This window comes from Erinaceus europaeus, chromosome 9, assembly GCF_950295315.1.
Source record: "Erinaceus europaeus chromosome 9, mEriEur2.1, whole genome shotgun sequence".
Classification (NCBI taxonomy): Eukaryota; Metazoa; Chordata; class Mammalia; order Eulipotyphla; family Erinaceidae; genus Erinaceus; species Erinaceus europaeus.
In genome coordinates this window covers 22,986,134-23,003,730 of record NC_080170.1, presented here as the reverse complement: position 1 = coordinate 23,003,730, position 17,597 = coordinate 22,986,134, and the positions used below count along the sequence as shown (strand labels likewise).

The following is a 17,597-nucleotide window of genomic DNA, read 5'->3' as shown; positions in this document are numbered from 1 at the left end:
GTGGGATAAACTGAATAGCAGGCCTGGGCATACTCTTGGTATCTCTTTCCCTTAGGATCTATATTCAGTCAAGTCTACATACTTTTTAACCATAAAACATTCTCAGTTACCCTCCTTCTCTCTTTTTCTTTCTTCCTCCTCTCTCCCTCCCTACCAGAGCACTGTTCAGCTGTGGCTTATGGTGGTGCTGGGAATTGAACCTAGGAACTCACAATCTCAGACATGAAAGTCTTTCTGCATGACCATTATGCTGTTTCCCCAGCCCAGAATTGGTTATTTAAAAAAAAAACAAACCTGAAGTTGTAAATAAAATTAACATATATGAGTATATTAACTTTGTATTTAAGTTAAAAGTAAATATAATCCACCCAACAATTGTTTTGGCCACGAATGAGAATTCACTGATTGGTTTTTGAAGTTGTCACAGTACATGTTGCTTTTTTGACCATTTTTAGTTTCAGGTATTTTTAAAATGTGCTATAAAATGGATTCTGCTTTAATTCTTACTTTTATTCATATGTAGTTTTGTTCAGCCCTTTAGATTTCTCATCCATCCTTTATCTCCTCACATCTTGCCAAAGGGGGGGGGATAACACTGCTTTATTAAGTGTCCCTAATATAGTTAACCTAGCTTCAAAGGCCAGAAGTCTTTCATACTTACAGTTCAAGGGCTGCTGAATATTTAATTAAGTTACATACTTACCCTTAAGTACAACAAACCAGTTGAGTAATCGCTGCCAGTTCACCTGAGGAGACAGCGGCACACTAGGCTGCGAGGGAGCAGCCACCAGTGCACCGTGTGAAAGACAAACCAGTGTGACTGTCGGGCTGGTTCTGGCAGACAGAGATCGTATTATTATGTGCCAGTCACTATTAAACTATGGCATTTGTATCATCTCTTTCAGTAGTCCATAATCTCAAAACATATTTTTGTTTTGCCTTTGAAAAACTGACACAGAGATTCAAGTCAGTTAGGCAAGGTAACAAACAGCTAAGAACCAAAATGGTCAGGTTCATTCTAACGTGCGCTTTGCTGTTCCATCGTTAAGTCTAAGACCATAGGGGTTAATAGTCATCAGAGCACGAGCCTCCAGCCTGGTTCATGAGCACTGACTACATCTTTGGCATCTTCAGAGTGAAAATACAGGAGGTCAGTACACGTGCACCTCCTGAACAATGCAAAGAATGGATAGGAGAGCTCAGTGACTCTGAAGTGTAACTGTCTGAATTCATGGCCAAACCTGAATACTGCCTATATCCCATTCCCATTGCTGAGGGAATGAGTTACCACACTGGCTTAAAAGAAAACAGATGGTTTCAGAGTTAGATTCAACCCAGGTCTATTTAGTGACACCATGGTTATCTATCTCAGTGCCTGCATGACAAATCCACTGCTCACAGTGGCCATTTTTTTTTAAATTTGATTTTTCTTTTATTTGATAGGAGAGAAAGAAATTGAGAGAGGAAAGGGAGAAAGAGACACATCTGCAGACCTGCTTCACTGCTCATGCAGCTTCCCCCATGCAGGGGGGGAGAAGAGGTTGAACCCAGGTCCTTGTACACGGTAATATGTGAGCTGGGGTTATGTTTCCTATCTGGCTGCTCAAGGGGAGAATCTTTTCCTCCCTATCTTAATAAAATGAAACTTGGAGACTTGCACAGCATTGGACCAGCCTATTCAATTATATTGTTTTTTATTTATTTTATTTTTTTTGGCCTCTAGGATTATTGCTGGGGCTCGGTGCCTGCACTATGAATCCATTGCTCCTGGAGGCCATTTTCCCCATTTTTGTTGCTCTTGTAGTTGTTATAGCTGTTGTTGTTGTTGGATAGGACAGAGAGAAATCTAGAGAGGGAAAGACAGAGAGGAGGAGAGAAAGATAAGACACCTGCAGACTTGCTTCACTGCTTGCGAAGCAACCCCCATGCAGGTGCGGAGCTGGGGGATGGAATTGGGACCCTTCTGCTGGTCCTTGAGCTTTGCACCATGTATGCTTAACCTGCTGCCCTACCGCCCAGCCCCTTCAATTATACTGTTTCTAATGAATATTTTCACAATAAAATCAAGCTTGAGTAATCTATTAAGATTGAATTAATCTTAAAACCATCCTCAAAGTCCATGTAAATGGATCGATTGTAGGATTATAGACATACCGGCGTCTTTTGCCTCTTAATAGTGATAGGTATAGTCTCACCGGTTCCACATGAGGTTCTAACATAGAACCTTGTATTTGACAAAGAATATATTCAATGATACCATTTTAATTAAACTCAAGGTAATGAACAAAAATAAGTAATTTTCATTAAAGCTTTCTATTTTGGACTCCTCCTGAATATAGTATTTTAAGTGATTATGGTATATTAAAGAAAAAAAAACCCTGATCGATCTATCACTCTTACATCATGTTCATCCAGTCTATCTTTCCAGGAATTACTGTTTCTAATAGGAAAATCAAGTTTTTACCTAATATGTGCCTTTAATGGAAAACAATGAATTGAAAGCAGTATGTACTGGGGTCAGGCAGTGGCGAACCCTGATAAGTGCACATATTACCATGTATAAGGACCTAGGTTTGAGCCCCAGCTCCCCACCTGCAGGGGGGAAGCTTCACCAGTGGTGAAGCAGGTCTGCAGATGTCTCTTTCTCCCCCTCTCTATTCCCCCCAGCCCTCTCAACTTCTCTCGGTCCTATCAAATAAAATAGGAAGAGAAAAAAATGGCCACCAGGAGCAGCAGCTGGCACCATGCCCCATCATAACCCTGGATGCAAAAAAAAACCAAACCAACCAACCAACCAACCAACCAGTGTGTTCTAAGGCAATACTGATGCAACTTCAAAAAGCTGTTAATTACACTTGCATTCTATAAAGGGCTATGAATTAATAATCTTTACTATACCTTTAATAAAAGGTTTCCATTCAAAGATAATGATATTAATGATGCCATTCAGTGATATACGTGCCCAACCCTTTGTTCACACTCAGTTCAGCCTCACAATCCTTAAGAGCTTTTTCACAGATGAAACAAGTAGACACTGAAGGCAAAGTATATTTCCAAGTTCCACAGAATTGATAAATGTTAAAATTTAAGATCTGAAGGTCAGTGTGTCTCAGTACAAGTGTGTCTTTATTTTATGTTTATTAAAAAATATTTACACTTTAAATATTTAAGAAATCTAAATAGTAAAATTTCATTGTATTCAACATACATTTTTCAACATTAGTATCTAAATATAAAGCTAATGGAATTATGTTCTTTGTAAAACTCCCTTACAAAAATAACCAAGACAAGTAAATACAATTAAATTGAAACTTCAAGTTCCTGAACTTGAAGGAGTTCCCTGCTCTGAAAGCAAAAGGTATCATTTAAAGAGACCCTAACTTGAAAAATGTGAAAAGGTAAGAATGTCACATCGTTTAATTGATTCTATTTACTATTTTCTGCCACAGGAGATGAGTATGATGTGTGTGCCATTTGCTTGGATGAATATGAAGATGGAGACAAGCTTAGAATCCTTCCCTGTTCCCATGGTAGGAGTAATTACATACTGCTTTGAATGTACAGTATAATTTACATTTAGGTTAAATAGTAGAGGCAGAAAATACTTACTAGAGCTCTGTTACTAATTACTAGCTAGTAGTCCCACTAAGGAATGTAGGTTCATTGATAAAGTGTTATAAACATCTTTTCTCCCACACAATGTATATAACATATTTAGCGCCAGAATCAACATGGCAAGAGACTACAAATATTGTTTGGGGTCAAGTGATGGCTCACCAGTTCAGTGCACGTTACCATGTGCTAGGACCCAGGTTCAAGCTCCCCACCCCGACCTGTATGTAGGAGAGAAGCCGCACAAGTGGTGAAACAGAGTTGACCATCTCTCCCTCCCTCTTACCCTCAGAAGAGTTGTACAGGCTCTGAGCTCTAGTGGTAGGCAAACTGGCGGCCAAAAAAAAAGAGCAAGAGTCAAGCAGTAGTAAGGCGGGTTAAGTGCAGGTGGCACAAAGCGCAAGGACCGATGTAAGGGTCCCAATTCAAGCCTCCTGATCCCCACCTGCAGGGAAGTCGCTTCACAGGTCTGTTTCTCTGTCCTATCCAACAACAACAACGATAAGAACAACAAAAGGGAATAAGTAAATATTTTTTTTTTAAAAAAAGCTTTGCTAAAAAAATAGTAAAACTCTGAACCTCAGCATACTAACAGATGTGTATTTTGCTTCAACAGCTTATCATTGCAAGTGTGTAGACCCTTGGCTAACGAAAACCAAAAAAACCTGTCCAGTCTGCAAGCAAAAAGTCGTTCCTTCTCAAAGTGATTCAGAGTCTGACACAGACAGCAGTCAAGAAGAAAATGAAGTGTCAGAACATACTCCTTTACTTAGACCTCTGGCTTCGGTTAGCACTCAGTCATTTGGGGCTTTGTCAGAATCCCACTCACATCAGAACATGACAGAATCTTCAGATTATGAGGAAGATGATAATGAAGATACTGACAGTAGTGATGCAGAAAATGAAGTTAATGAACACAGTGTTGTGGTCCAACTACAACCTAATGGTGAACAAGAGTACAACATGGCAAATACTGTTTAACCTTCAGAGGGTGGCTGGATTGTTTCCTTTTAAAATGCTTCTTTTAGGTATATAATTTGATCCCTCCCCCACTCCCTTCAGAAACTTCTGTAGAAATAACTTGTGTTTCAGTGTTCTACAGTTTAATCAAGTTACTGAAATAGGTTTTTTTTTTTTTTTAACCCATCTGGTATTTATCTACAAGAGTGCACTTCCTTTTACTAATAATAGACTGGTGCTGTAACCCAAGCATCAAATCAGTTTTTCTGGAATGAAATATAGCCAAAATGATAAAACTCACAATAGCCTGCAGTTAAGGTCTAGATCACAGTATACAAATATTCCAAGTTTCACACGCAAGATCAGTACCGTGGCCGCCTAGCATGAGCTAAGCCAACTCCCACCTCTATAAAGTTACGTACGTGAGTTGGAATAGGTTTGTTCTGGTATTTTCCTAAATTGCCATCACTAGTGACAGATGACAAGGCAAGTTAGCATTCTTCCTCCTATCTACACCACAAACTCAAAGCTGCCTTTTTCCTTTCTCAAGTAATCTTATCCTGACAGGAACCATCTGCACTAGTACAAATTTCAAATTCTTTGTTGTTGTTAGTTTAAGACTTTGAATATAATAGTATTATATATAATTTTTTTAACGGATGAAATCTAGAGTCTGATCTCTGGATACTGACTTTCATTTCCATCTGTACTAGTACAAATTTCAAATTCATTATTGTTAGTTTAACTATTATATATAATTTTTTTATCAGATGAAATCTAGAGTCTGATCTCTGGATACTGACTTTCATTATCTTTAAGGGTTTTATGTTGTGATCAAAGCAAAAAAAAAAAACTGTATAGATATACCAAACTTCAGTAACTATTAATACTAAGATTATATACCTCTAAATAAAGAGCATCTTATGCTAATCAGCCCTGCTAATTTATGTACAGAGGAAATTGTTCAAGTATTAGGTTTGAAAATAAATGCTTATCGTTTAACAGAAGCTAATGATGTATTTAAACAATGTATTATGAAGAGCTAAATTATATTCATTGTAACTATATAGAAAATATATATAATCAAAATGCTGACTTTTTATATGGCCTGTATGAAGGGAGTTTGAATGTTAATAAACATGTTTTCCACTTTAACAACCACATTTTATTGTAGTACTACAATAATCACATTACTCTCTACTACACTTCATCTTAAGCCAAAAGGCTGACAAGATGATGACTGAGGTTCAGATAAACACGTATCCCCCTAGAATTGTATACAATGGAACTGACGGTCACCTAGGTGATTCTCCCCCAAATTAAAGATTATGGTGGTTTTTTTGTTTTGTTTTGATTACTAGAGCACTGCTTAGCTCTGGTTTATGGTGGCATGAGGGATTGAACCTGGGATTCCAGAGCCTCAGACATGAGAGTCTCTTTTTTAACCATTATGCTACCTCCTCCACCCCTCACAAAAGTTCAGATTATGGCTAAGGTCATTCAAACTAGCGTGAACATTATGATACCCTTGGAACTATGGTACATCCTTACGGAAGTTTGCTATACAACGTGAAAAGATAAAAGTATGTATTGATATGGGAGATTTTAAGTTAAACCAAAGCCCTATTACAGAATATAAAGTGTACTAGGTGTGAGTCTTCTGTTGTGAAAAGAAAAAAATAATAGTACATTTTAAAAGAAATCAAACACTATTAGTAGAATCCACTTTCTGAACTGCTTTTTAAAGAACATCCTGATTTTAAAAGTAGGTATTTCCATTTTAGAAAATGAAAGAACTGGAAACCTAGTATTGGTACTACCTCATTTCCCTCTCCTAAGCAGAGGCAGGGATGATGCAGTGAGAGACTCCAGCACTGAAGCTCCCTTCAACGCAGTGGGAGCTGGGCTAGAACCTGGGTTGCACACACTGCAGAGCAGCAATTCACCCCACTGGGAGAAGCTGATAGCACTGTGGGATCTTTCTCTCTCTCCTTGTACCGATTTGCCATGGTCCTTGGGCAAAGTTTTAGTTTGACATACTGCTACAGCCCTAATCTTTATTATTATTTAAAGACTTAATGAGAACCAATGTGGCACCAAACTTGGGACCCCGATTCTCAGCCACTGCACAGCACCCCAGGCTTCGAGCTGTACTCTTTCTAAATGTCTTTGATCATGGATATAATTCCATTTTACTTATGCTAGAGTATGAGGACAAAACATTGAGCTTAATGCATGTACAATAATCAATGCATGTACAATAATAGATGTTAAGCATCAAGAAGAGGGAAAATTAAGGCAAAAATCAGTGTAATGTATTTAAGATGTATCCCCTCGGTCCTCAATACATAGTTCAGTTTGAAGACCTAATCTCTTTCTGAAATGTATGAAATGTCTTATCTAATGGCACTGGTTAGGCTACTAGTTCATCTAATTAACATATTTCCTGCTTAGGGAAATCCAGTCATGAAGAAATTAAACTCAGAGATAAACTTACCTTGATAGACTGCCCTCAAGAAATATCAAAAGATGTGTATTATAACCTATGTAACATTTATTTATATCCTGTTACTTCACATTCACTGGTATCTTGTCGTCACTGTCTGATGGTTAATCCTAAAGATAATCACTTCTTCAATCCATATCCTTGAAAGTGAATCTGTTTTCCAAATTTAGTTATTTTAAGTAGTTCTGTGTTTGAGTTTGAATACTTTCATTTTCTTAAGTTCCCAGAAGTTAAAAAAAAAAAAATACTAGTATCTAAATTATGGTAGACAAGTGATCAAATTAGCAACTGTACAGCCAACACTTTGCTTAATATTATTTTATTTCAGTCATCAGTATTGCATTCATTACTCAGGCAAAATGATGCCTGATTAGGCATGTCTGGTTTCACTGTTTACTACTTTCGTCATACAGTTGCCCTCTGTTGTCTTCGGCTCTCCAACTTAACACAGCCAACATACACACATCTCTTCACTTACTTCCAGGCCCACTTTAAGGGTTTCACAATGTTGGCCACAGTTTTGTATAACTGGTTTTCCTAACTGTTCTTCTCAACTAAATTGTGTATTGCTGTGAAGTCTCGAGTCACAACCCAAGCGCAGTGTTCATTTTCATTTGCTTATTTTTGTTCCTAAAAGGCATCTTAACATATCAAGAAGTTAAGACATTTGTAGTCTCACAGTCATGCTAAATAATGCCCTACTACCCAATTAGCTTCAAATCTCATCTTTTGTACTTCTGCATCCAGGTATGTACAAATTGAGAAGTAATGAATGACAACCATCAAAAAAAAAGTCATGCAAGTCTATTTTAAGTAAAGCAGAAAGATTTTCACTCCCTATGCACTGTTTCCCAAAGGGCAGCATACAGGCCGTTCAGAATGACTGGCCTGGTTATTGGTTCTACAGGGACTCCTGGACATGACGGTGGAACTCTGGAACTCCAGAGTCCAGATTCTGCATCACTGTTAGCTTCCTACGGTCACTTAGGATCCACCAACTTTTGAGTGCTTCTGCTTTACAGTTCATGGTAATGATTTCTCTAAATAATAATAGTAAGTAATATATTTACTGAGCTTCAACACACATCAGGAATTTTAAGACCGCTGGGACTAAATCTGACCATTACATAGCCATAGTTAATGTGTCACTTCAAAGCCAGAAACTGCAAGGTCATCCCAACTACTTTACATGCTGCCCAAGGAATGTCTCTTGAATGTGGGAAGAGTCCTTGATGGCTGACTCCAGTCTGCCCACACAGCTTCCAAATTTAAGTAAGTCACAACTCAACATAGAAGAACTCATTAGTACATTGAGTCCCTGAATGCTCACTAGATTTCACATGAAGAGACTAGCAAGAAGAGGAATATGTAATTTATAGTAGATCAATTTTCCTCTCATAAGCCTGAAGATGAGTCTGAGAGGACCAACAGCCATTTTAATAGATCAAAGCTCAATAAAAAGAAATCCCCAGGCATTTTACTTCTAATAAATACTACAGGAAGTGGGGTGGGCTGGGAGCTGAACTTTTTAAAAGCGATCATATGCTCGTTGCCAACTTTGCCCTTCACCATTCTGTCAAAAAGAAAAGTTAACTACAGTAAGCCAACACTCATAAACAACAGGAGTCTAGAAGATTTGGTTGGAATAAATTTATTTCATCTGTCTGTAAACAAGGTGTTTAATAGTTATGGCATTTTTTTAAATGCATATTAAATCAGATGAGTTAGACTGTATCCCAGATGTAACAAAGTGCAGGGAAAGAAATGGACAAATCAGCAACAAGATTTGTTTTTAAATCTGTACATTATCCACAAGGCCCAAACAATAGAAGCAAATACTAGAATGTCCCTAAAGTAGTGCCATTCGAAAGAAACCTTTAATAGGTCAGTTAAAATCCATCTCACAATAGCAACAGTTCATTTTAACAACAGTATGGCACAGAATACATATGGAAAAAACTCATCACAAGACAGCCAGGTCCACAGTAATGCAACTTCATATAAAAACTCAAGCTGCAAATAAAAATTGGTCCTATGAAAAACAAACTGGACACACTCCAGACGGTTATGGTGGGATACCTAATGTCCATAATGGCAGCCTTTTACAATTGTACTAAAGAACAGAGCTGGTGTGCAAAGAAAAAGACAGGCACACAAATCTGAGCTATTGCAACGATGGAATGTCCCTGGGGGCTCGATCAGTATGGTTATATGGTTATGGTAAGGTCATGGGAGGAAGTGTCTTTTGCTCTTGTTCTGCAGTTGCACTTTCCTTGTGCCTTTTAAGACACTTGAAAAAAAGGCTTTCTGTTCAGGTGCAACAGCAATGCCAAAAGCAAACTACTCCAGTTCTGAAAAGCTCATCGACAGAAGGGAGATTAATTGGTTAAATCAACCAGGCACTGCATAAAAGAAGATGGAAGCAAACCAAACACCTTATGTGCAAAGGGAGGGATGGGAAGAGAGAGGAGTAAAGGAAAGTCGCATGCAATTTTTCCTCCCAACCATGCGCTACAAAAGGAAGACTAACGAGCCAAGTAAATGCTCAAAGTGCTGAAAAGACACTGATCAAATTAGAGATTGTACAACCGGCACCTTGCTTAAGATGAACTTATTTTAGTAATCAATATCCCGTAAATTGCTAAGACAAAGTTGCTGCCCAACTTGGCATGCCCCCTCCCCCCAAATTTCAAGGTATCATGCAAATCATTATTGTGCTGCAATTATGTTGCCAGATAAGGACTGGTTACATACAGTGGTTAACATACAAATGTCCATTGGGCAAACAGGAATCGTGACATCAGAAAAAAAGGTAAAGGGAAATAAGCTACCACCTACACTCTGGTAGCACTGTGACCATAATTGGGGCGGTGATGAAGACAGTTGCTAGGTAGATGGGGAGAGGCTGCTTACACATCAGACCTCCTCAGGTATAAAGCGAGTTCATATGCTTTCTTGTTAAGTGTGCCTCCGTGGACACCTTCCTTTCCCATGACTATAACCAATGCTGGAGTACACAAGGAAACAAAACAAAAGTGAACAGAATTATTTAAGGGGGGAGGGCAGAAAGAAAGACACCTTTCCCCACCAACAGAGGGATACAAAGCAGACACAGGTTCATACCCCATCACCCTGCATTGCTAATAAATTTTCCAGAATTAAGACTCAAGCTTACAGCTAGGAAAGTTTAAGAGCAATTTTCCCCTAATACTTAACAGTCTGCCTAGCAGCTAGAACCCAGAGTCTCTCAAGTATTTTGCCATTGAGTATGCCTTCTTATTCAATCCGCCTCCATGGACCCCTTCTTTTCCCATTACAAAGACCAAGACTGAAAGAGAAAGAAGAAAAGTGTTTCAAAAGAAGTGTTAATCAAGAAAGTCACACAAGTTTTTAGCAGACAGACCCCGATTAATAAGTTAACATTAAGTTAGTTTTCCATGAACTGTCAAGCACTGAAGTCAACTAGGTCTCAAAAAAGAACTAAAAAGAACTCTGCAACTAGCAATATGCTAAAAACTCCATTAACTAGTCACTGTACCTTGAAGGACTGACTGACTAATGCACTTGCAGCACTTCTTAAGACTGTTTACACCTACATGAGCTATCAACAGAAAAGACGGTCATCTGTCTTCTACCTGGGGGCAAAGTACTTCTGGCTAATGTGCCAATTAACAGACATTTACACCGGCCTCCAAAATACAAACTTAAAAAAAAATAGGTGATCAGTTATAACATCCTTCTCAAAACTTAACATGCTTGATTAAAAACGGGATTTTTCAGTGTCCTTTCAGAAAAGGCCAAATTAAAGTACTTGGGATGTGTGCTCACTGACATCCTCCTCGTTGTTCTAAAGCCTTGAGTTACATTATTTCCAACAACAGTCTTCTGTGATACAGTTCAAAGGTCTATCCCCCAAATAATGTGAGGTTTTATATTCGCTACCACTAGATGTCACTAGCGCTATTAAGTATGGAAACCCCTGGTTTCACATCACATAGTCAAAGCTATGCGCTAACACAATTATCCCGGCTCAACTATGTTTGCAAAGACATGTCTACTAATTCACGGTCATCTGGTTTTCCTACAGAGACTCTCATGAGCGTCAACTCGGATCAAAGTATGAGTAGCCTTTGGGACCATCAGAGGGAGCTGGGAGGACCACAGCCACCAACTGCATAACTCAGAGCAGGGCAGTGCCCCTGGCAGATGTGGTCGTAACCGGATGTGCCAAGTGTGCCATTTGAAGCTACAAAAGCCCTTTTAATTGCAAGGTATTTACACAAGTCAGCACATTTAAATGCATTTGTAACCCGATTAGAATTTCTGCAGTGTTGGCAATAATCAGGAAACACCAGAAGTACTGGACTAAGTGTACAAACAAAACGCACTTTCCTACTTTAAAAATCGCAATCACAGACTAACATCTGAAATTATTTTCATAATCATACCAATTTACTCCAGAAACCTCCAATCTGGTTACTTCTCTCTTTATTAGCAATCTTTCCAACAGAAAAGAGCCAATGTTAGTTTTTCCTTGTTCTACGTTTAACAGTAAATAATTAAAAAAGCAAGGGGAAAAAAAAAAGGACTCAGACAGATGTCAAAGACACAAAAGAGCTAAGACTAAGCAAGTAAAGGATATGGATTCACCGTAAGATTAACCCTGTGCATGTTCAAGCAGTTTTAGAGACAAATTTAGATTTTAAGTTTCCTCAAGCTGAAAATGAAGATTTGGTGTGAGTACTCTGTATTACAGCAGCTACACCCGCAGCTGCGGTTGTGGAAATAAATCTAAAGCAGGACAGTGGTTTCCCCTTCAGTGCTGGCCAGCTCACAAAAACCACCTTAACAGCCATTATGGACTTAACACCTTTATTTAAAATGTTAAAGAAACTGCTTAATAAGTTGTAATGTGACGTGCAACTTCTAACAGAAAGGACACCTTGCTTACCTCTGCCAGCTCTGCCCACGGCGACGTTGTACGTTGGCTCCCCACCTTGACTCTTTGTCCGAATGTCCATTGTGCAGTCGCCGTCGACGTACAGACTATCTCTGATCACCGAGCACTTCTTGGCGCCAAGAGTCAAGCCATTGGTAAAGAAGCCTTCCCGATCTTTTCCTACAATCATATCTATTTCTACTGGCTGTTGTGGCATCCCCCCAAACAGAGAGAGACAGAGAAAAAGAGAGAGAATGAAATTGTCGTTAATTCCTTTCAAACCCTGATATAGCAGGAAAAATTGTGGGCCAGAGTTGATTCTACCATTACATGAAGTCCCCATTTCACTAATAGAAAATCAAGTCTCACGACTTTTCCTACACAATTACTTAATTCTGCATGGTTGGCTACATGCTTTTTACATCAGTTCATTAGACTGCAGACTCAACGGTGAATGGGGTCTGTTGACTAAAGCCAGTCTAGAAGACAATCTTTCAAATAGTTGGTAGTTGACATGGGACTGCTAACTTAGGAGTTATTTATAAACTACCAAGTCAGGAGGTGCTTGAAGTCCTTATATAATGGTAAAGATTCACCTACAAACTTTCAACAACTGCTGGTTTATCCTGTTCCCTCACACCAGCCACGGTGTGTCAAATTTAAAGCTGCTTGAATGTTTCCTGAAATAACGCCCGATGCTTACGCCTATCTGCTCACGTCTACTGTTAGGAATAGCATCAACTCTCCCCCCACAGGAGCAGCCTCAATTCCTACACCTCAGCAAATTCATATTTTCCTCCTCTCTATTTTTCTAGCCACCACTTTTTTTTTTCTCCCTTTTTTCTCTTTAATCTCCCTTTCCCCTCCCACGGGAATAATCAGTTTTCTTTCTGGGCAAATGCAAAAAGGGGTGGGGGGAAAGGATTCTGTCTGCAGAGTCGCAGAGCACCGGTCACGGTACAGGAAGAGAGAAAATGGAGGGAGAGTGAAGACGAGAGAGACTCGAGGTGGTAGCCAGCAAGAGCTGGAGAGGAGAAAACGTGCAGCCTTCTAACATTCCCTGAATAAGAAGGGAGGAAGGAAGGCAGGCGTCGCCCCCATCAGAACTGCAGAGTCATAGCAGGCCCCAGCCATTTGCAAGCACACTCCCGCAATCTTCGCTGCCAGCCAGCGGGAACTCGCACACAAAGAAGAGGACGACCGCGGGGGAAGAAAGTTGATCGCCAGATGCCAATTCTCTGTAGGAAATCAGGGCCCACGGCTGTCACTGGACACCTTGGGGCACTCGGGCTCTCCCCCACCTCCCAGATTTTAAAGCACACTGAGTGTGTGTGCTTATGTTTGGGGGGGGGGGTGAGCAGCAGCACCGGCCAGCTGAGGATCCCCATTTGGGGGTGGCGGCTGACTGATGTGGAGAGGAGCTTGGAGCTAAGAAATGATGGGACGTGAAGCTCGCATTTTGCTCCGAGCGCCCCTGATGTGAGATGGGGAGCCGTGCAGCAAGGGGCTCACAACACAGCGGGGCTGGAGGGAGGCTGGGGGGCCAATGCTCCCCCCCAAACGTGTGTGTATGTGCGGGGTGGGGGCGAGCCCCAAGCATCGAGTCCCACCGGGCATCTGCTGCCATCGCCTGGGGCGGGAGTGGCGCGGAGAGGGGCCGCCTCGCCTCCCCTCCCCTCCGTCCGAGCAGATTATCAGGAGCCTGGCGGCCAGGGGCACCCCCCACCCCCGACTTCGATGGATCTCTGTTGCGTAATTGGGGATAACGGTGTATCGATGACTCCCCATCGGTGGGGGAGAGAGAAGGAAAAAAAAAAAAAAAATCAATGGCAGTTCGCCATCTTGGAACATTAAAAAAAAAAAAGCCAAGCAAGCCGGCGACCGCGGAGCCCGAGTGGAGACTCACGAAGCGTCTACGCGGTCGGTGCACCCAGCTCGCCGGCCCCGGGAGGCGAACCTGCGCCGGATGCGGGAGGAGGGAGGGGGGAGACGGAGGAGAGCCGGGGCCGCAGCCACCCGGGCCGCGAGGAAGCGGAGCTCGGGGCCGGCCGGGGGTGGGGGAGGGAGCCCGGCCGCCCCCTTCTGCCCCCGGCTCCGGGCCGCGTCGTCCCCGCCTGCCGCTGCGGCCCCGCGGCTCGGGCTCCGTGCAAACCCCGTCCCCGCGCCCCCCAGCCCCCGGCCCGCGCCCCTCCGGCCGGGGCCCGGCTCCTCACCGTGATGCTCTGGAAGACGCCCCCCGCCGTGGCGGCCCACACGTATTTGGCGTCGCAGTAGCCGACAATGGCGGCCTCCTGACAGCAGCCATCGCACATCAGGTTGTCCACGTAGCTCTGCCACCCGGCCATCTTCGAGCCCTTCGCACTGCAGCGCGGACGGGAGCGGCGGGCGCGGCGGGCGCAGCGGCGGCAGCGGCGGCGGCGGCGGCGGCGGCGGCGGCGGCGGCGGCGGGCGCGGCGCGGGGGGCGGGGCGGGGGCGGGGAGGAGGCGGCTCTGCGCAGGCCCCGCCCGCCCCCCTCCCCACGGGGTTGCGGGCTCGGATGGAGGGGACGCCGCGGGACGCCGCGGGACGCCGCGGAACGCCGGTCCCGCTGGCCCAGCCGCCTGCCCGCGCGCCCGCAGCCGCAGGGCTGACTACCCAGCGGCGGGGCTGCCGCGGAGACCGTGGCTACTGAGGCGGCTGCAGCGGCGGCTCCTCACCGCGGCGACCTCGCTGCTCGGCGGCTGCGTGCGCGCACGCGTGCGTGCGATCCCTCCGCGGCGAGCCACCGGGAGGGTCCCGGGAAGGAGGGGGAGGCTGAGTCGGGGGCGCGGAGGGATACCGCGCGGGACAATCACCGCGCCACGTGCAGGCGGCACCGTCCGGGGGCGGGGGCGGGGGCGGCGGCGGCGCCGGCAGAAGCTCAGCCTGGGACCCCGGACCACTGTGGGGGGTGAGGGGGCGGGGGGGCGCTTCACCCTCTCGATTTCGGCCCCCCAGCAACCGCCGCGCAGGGCACTGCTGGGAGTCCCCGCGGTGGGGTCGAGCTGCGAGACTCCGCTTGCTGGTCCTGCAGCGGCCAGACTCCGAGGCGGAATCCGGAGCTCGGTGTCGGGTGGCGGCGTTGCCCTGGCGACGGGATGCGCCTGTGCTCTCGGCGGGGGCGCGCTCAGCCCGGCGTTTCTGGGGTGGCGGCGCCGGGGAGCCCTCCCCGATCCTTGCACCCCCTCCCTGTCAGAGTGTCGTGGGTGACTCGGGAGTCTCCCATTGTTGCCTCTTTGGGGGGCCGGGACTCGCCGAGTGCGGGTTTCCGGGCGACGACACCCCCCCACCACCACCACTACTGCACTCACAAGCCGCCCATCACGTGGAGCCAAATGGCTCGTAAATCCCGAGCGAAGCCATCAAAGCGGCTGCTGGTGGGAAACAAAGTTCCTGCTGGGACTTGCATGTCGCTGAGAACACAAAGAATAAATAAATAAATAATAAATAAAATATCTCTTATTTATATAGTACAAGAAAGGATTTGACCCTAGAAATGTCTCTGCTCTCCAAGGGTTTTAAAAAAAATAATTAAAAAGGAGGAGCCAGCTCTCAGAATAGCTCGTGTTTGCAAAGTCAAAGAAGGACTGAGTCTGAGTGACCCCTGAGCACTGCAGAGCTAGACCAGGGATCGGGCTGTTTGGTCACCCTGTCCATCTTAAATGAGCAGGAAAAACAAAAAAAGATGTTCCGATCAAAGAAAAGCAGAAAACGCTTTGGAGGCGTTGGGAAGTTGGTTTGGCAACTTGGAATTTGTCCTGGAAGGTGACAAGCTGAGACAGGTGGATCCCAAGGATGTAGTTCAGGAAGGGGGAAAAGGGGGGGTTGGAGGTGGCGGGTTGCTAAACAATCTAATTGGTTCTGAAGTTTAGTCATTTCCCCCCCCTGCTGCTGCTGCTGTCTTGCAATGCACAGTGACTATTGGGACAAGTTTTGAATCTTACCCAGTTGAGACTAAGTAGTGTGTCTGACTGTCTGACTGCCTGTCTGCCTCTGCGCCTCTCTCTCTCTCTCTCCCCCCCCTCTGTTTCACACACACACACACACACACACACACACACACACACACACACACTCACTCACTCACTCACTCACACTCACACTCTTACTTTGATGGTTTAAACGGAGTACCAGAAAATTCCCACCTAATTTGGTTATACATACTGGTACTTGTTTACTACTCTCTCTCTTTTTCTTTTTTGGAGGGGTGTTTGAAGGTTTTAATGTTTTGGTTTTAGCAGGTTGTTATCCTAAGGTTTTAGCAGGTTGTTATCCTAAAAGTTAATGAGATAGCGTGTTGATAAAATGCTTATGATCACTGAGAATCCATCAAAGCTGTTCACTTCTGTGTTATTTTGTATACACAAATCTACGTAGTAAGTAGTCAGTGACAAAAAAAAAAAGATATTAAAATTAAGGGTTTTTTAAAAAAGAGTTTATTTATTTATTAATGAGAAACATAAGAGGAGAAAGAAAGAGCCAGACATCACTCTGTGGCTGGGGATTGAACTTGGGACCTCATGGTTGAGAGTCTGATGCTTTATCCACTGTGCCACCTCCTGGACCAGTGAAATTAAGTTTTATTAATCTACTCTGAACTTTACAGCCAACCTTTTGTCTTTATTACTGTTATAGCAAGGAGTTGGAAATAAATTCATTCCATTCTTATTTTTTTAGACAGCAAAAGGATTAGATAAACTAAATATTTTGGATATTAAATATCAAATTATTATAAAACATACCGATTCAGTAGAACAAATAATTTAAAGTGCCTGTCATTTTTTTATATTAAAAAATACACTGAAATAACAACTTTCTGAGTTCTAACTTTCCCCAAATTGCAAGCAGTAGAATCTAAATAACTATTAAAAACAAAACAAAACAAAACAAAAAAAAACACGTACTCTCTAGTAGATTAGCTGGGATTTACAATGTATCTCTTTTGAGTGATATTTAAGAGTGTTTACTGACTGTTTTCAGTGAAGTAGTGTATAGAAATTAAGGGCAACTGTTTGTACCAGCCTTCTTTAAGCCACACATAAATCCAAAACTAACCCCCTCTTCCTCCTGTGTTTGTAAAAGCCCTGAAAGATTTAAAGTCAGCTTCTGGTATTTGTAAAAGTCTGGACAGCCTTTGACCTTCAAAGGCTCTGCCCATCTCTTAGTCCTAATATACCTAATTGTGAATCTTTTTTTGTCAGCCTTTCTTTTTGTATAAAAGAGAAATCCTACACATATCAGAGCCTAGAAATTTTTAGCATGAGCTGGTTCTGGTGCCAGAATTGAACTCTGTTTTCCAGCATACCAAGTGTCCTGTACTTTTTGTTCAGATTCCTGTGTTTACATCAATAAACAGTCTTCTGTCTTTTTTTTTCCTTGAGAACCAGTTTCCAGTTGCCTTGTTTATTTATACAATCTTATATTTTCATATATTATACCACAAATAGAAAAACAGGCGAGTCTGTTGGTAATGCAAATATCTAAAATGATATAGACGTTCACCTTCAGTAGTTGTAATTTATTTTATTATCATTTTTAACCAGAGTACTGCTCAGCTCTGG

General features: G+C 43.0%; 2 protein-coding genes across 8 annotated transcripts in view; one reads left to right on the top strand and one right to left on the bottom strand.

Annotated features, from left to right (window-relative positions):
- The window catches only part of RNF13 (ring finger protein 13), a 79,171-nt gene extending 73,436 nt beyond the window's left edge, over positions 1-5,735 (top strand). For all 5 annotated transcript variants that reach the window (XM_016185989.2, XM_060197534.1, XM_060197533.1 and 2 more), the window contains 2 exons: positions 3,450-3,530; positions 4,229-5,735. In XM_016185989.2, coding sequence (XP_016041475.1) covers positions 3,450-3,530; positions 4,229-4,593 — 446 coding nt within the window. In that variant the 3' untranslated portion in view covers positions 4,594-5,735. The remainder of the gene's footprint in view (positions 1-3,449; positions 3,531-4,228) is intronic.
- PFN2 (profilin 2) overlaps positions 1-14,825 on the bottom strand; it is a 39,170-nt gene extending 24,345 nt beyond the window's left edge. Inside the window, exons 1-3 of one of the 3 annotated variants that reach the window (XM_060197536.1) lie at positions 14,231-14,560; positions 12,030-12,222; positions 704-834 (exon numbers count right to left, since the gene is read on the bottom strand). In XM_060197536.1, the coding sequence (XP_060053519.1) occupies positions 743-834; positions 12,030-12,222; positions 14,231-14,362 (417 nt within the window). In that variant the 5' untranslated portion in view covers positions 14,363-14,560 and the 3' untranslated portion in view covers positions 704-742. Of the gene's footprint in view, positions 1-703; positions 835-8,713; positions 10,407-12,029; positions 12,223-14,230 lie in introns of those variants that run through there. The other 2 variants (XM_007518056.2, XM_007518057.2) reach the window with 2 other exon arrangements.
- Positions 14,826-17,597: the final 2,772 nt, after the last annotated feature.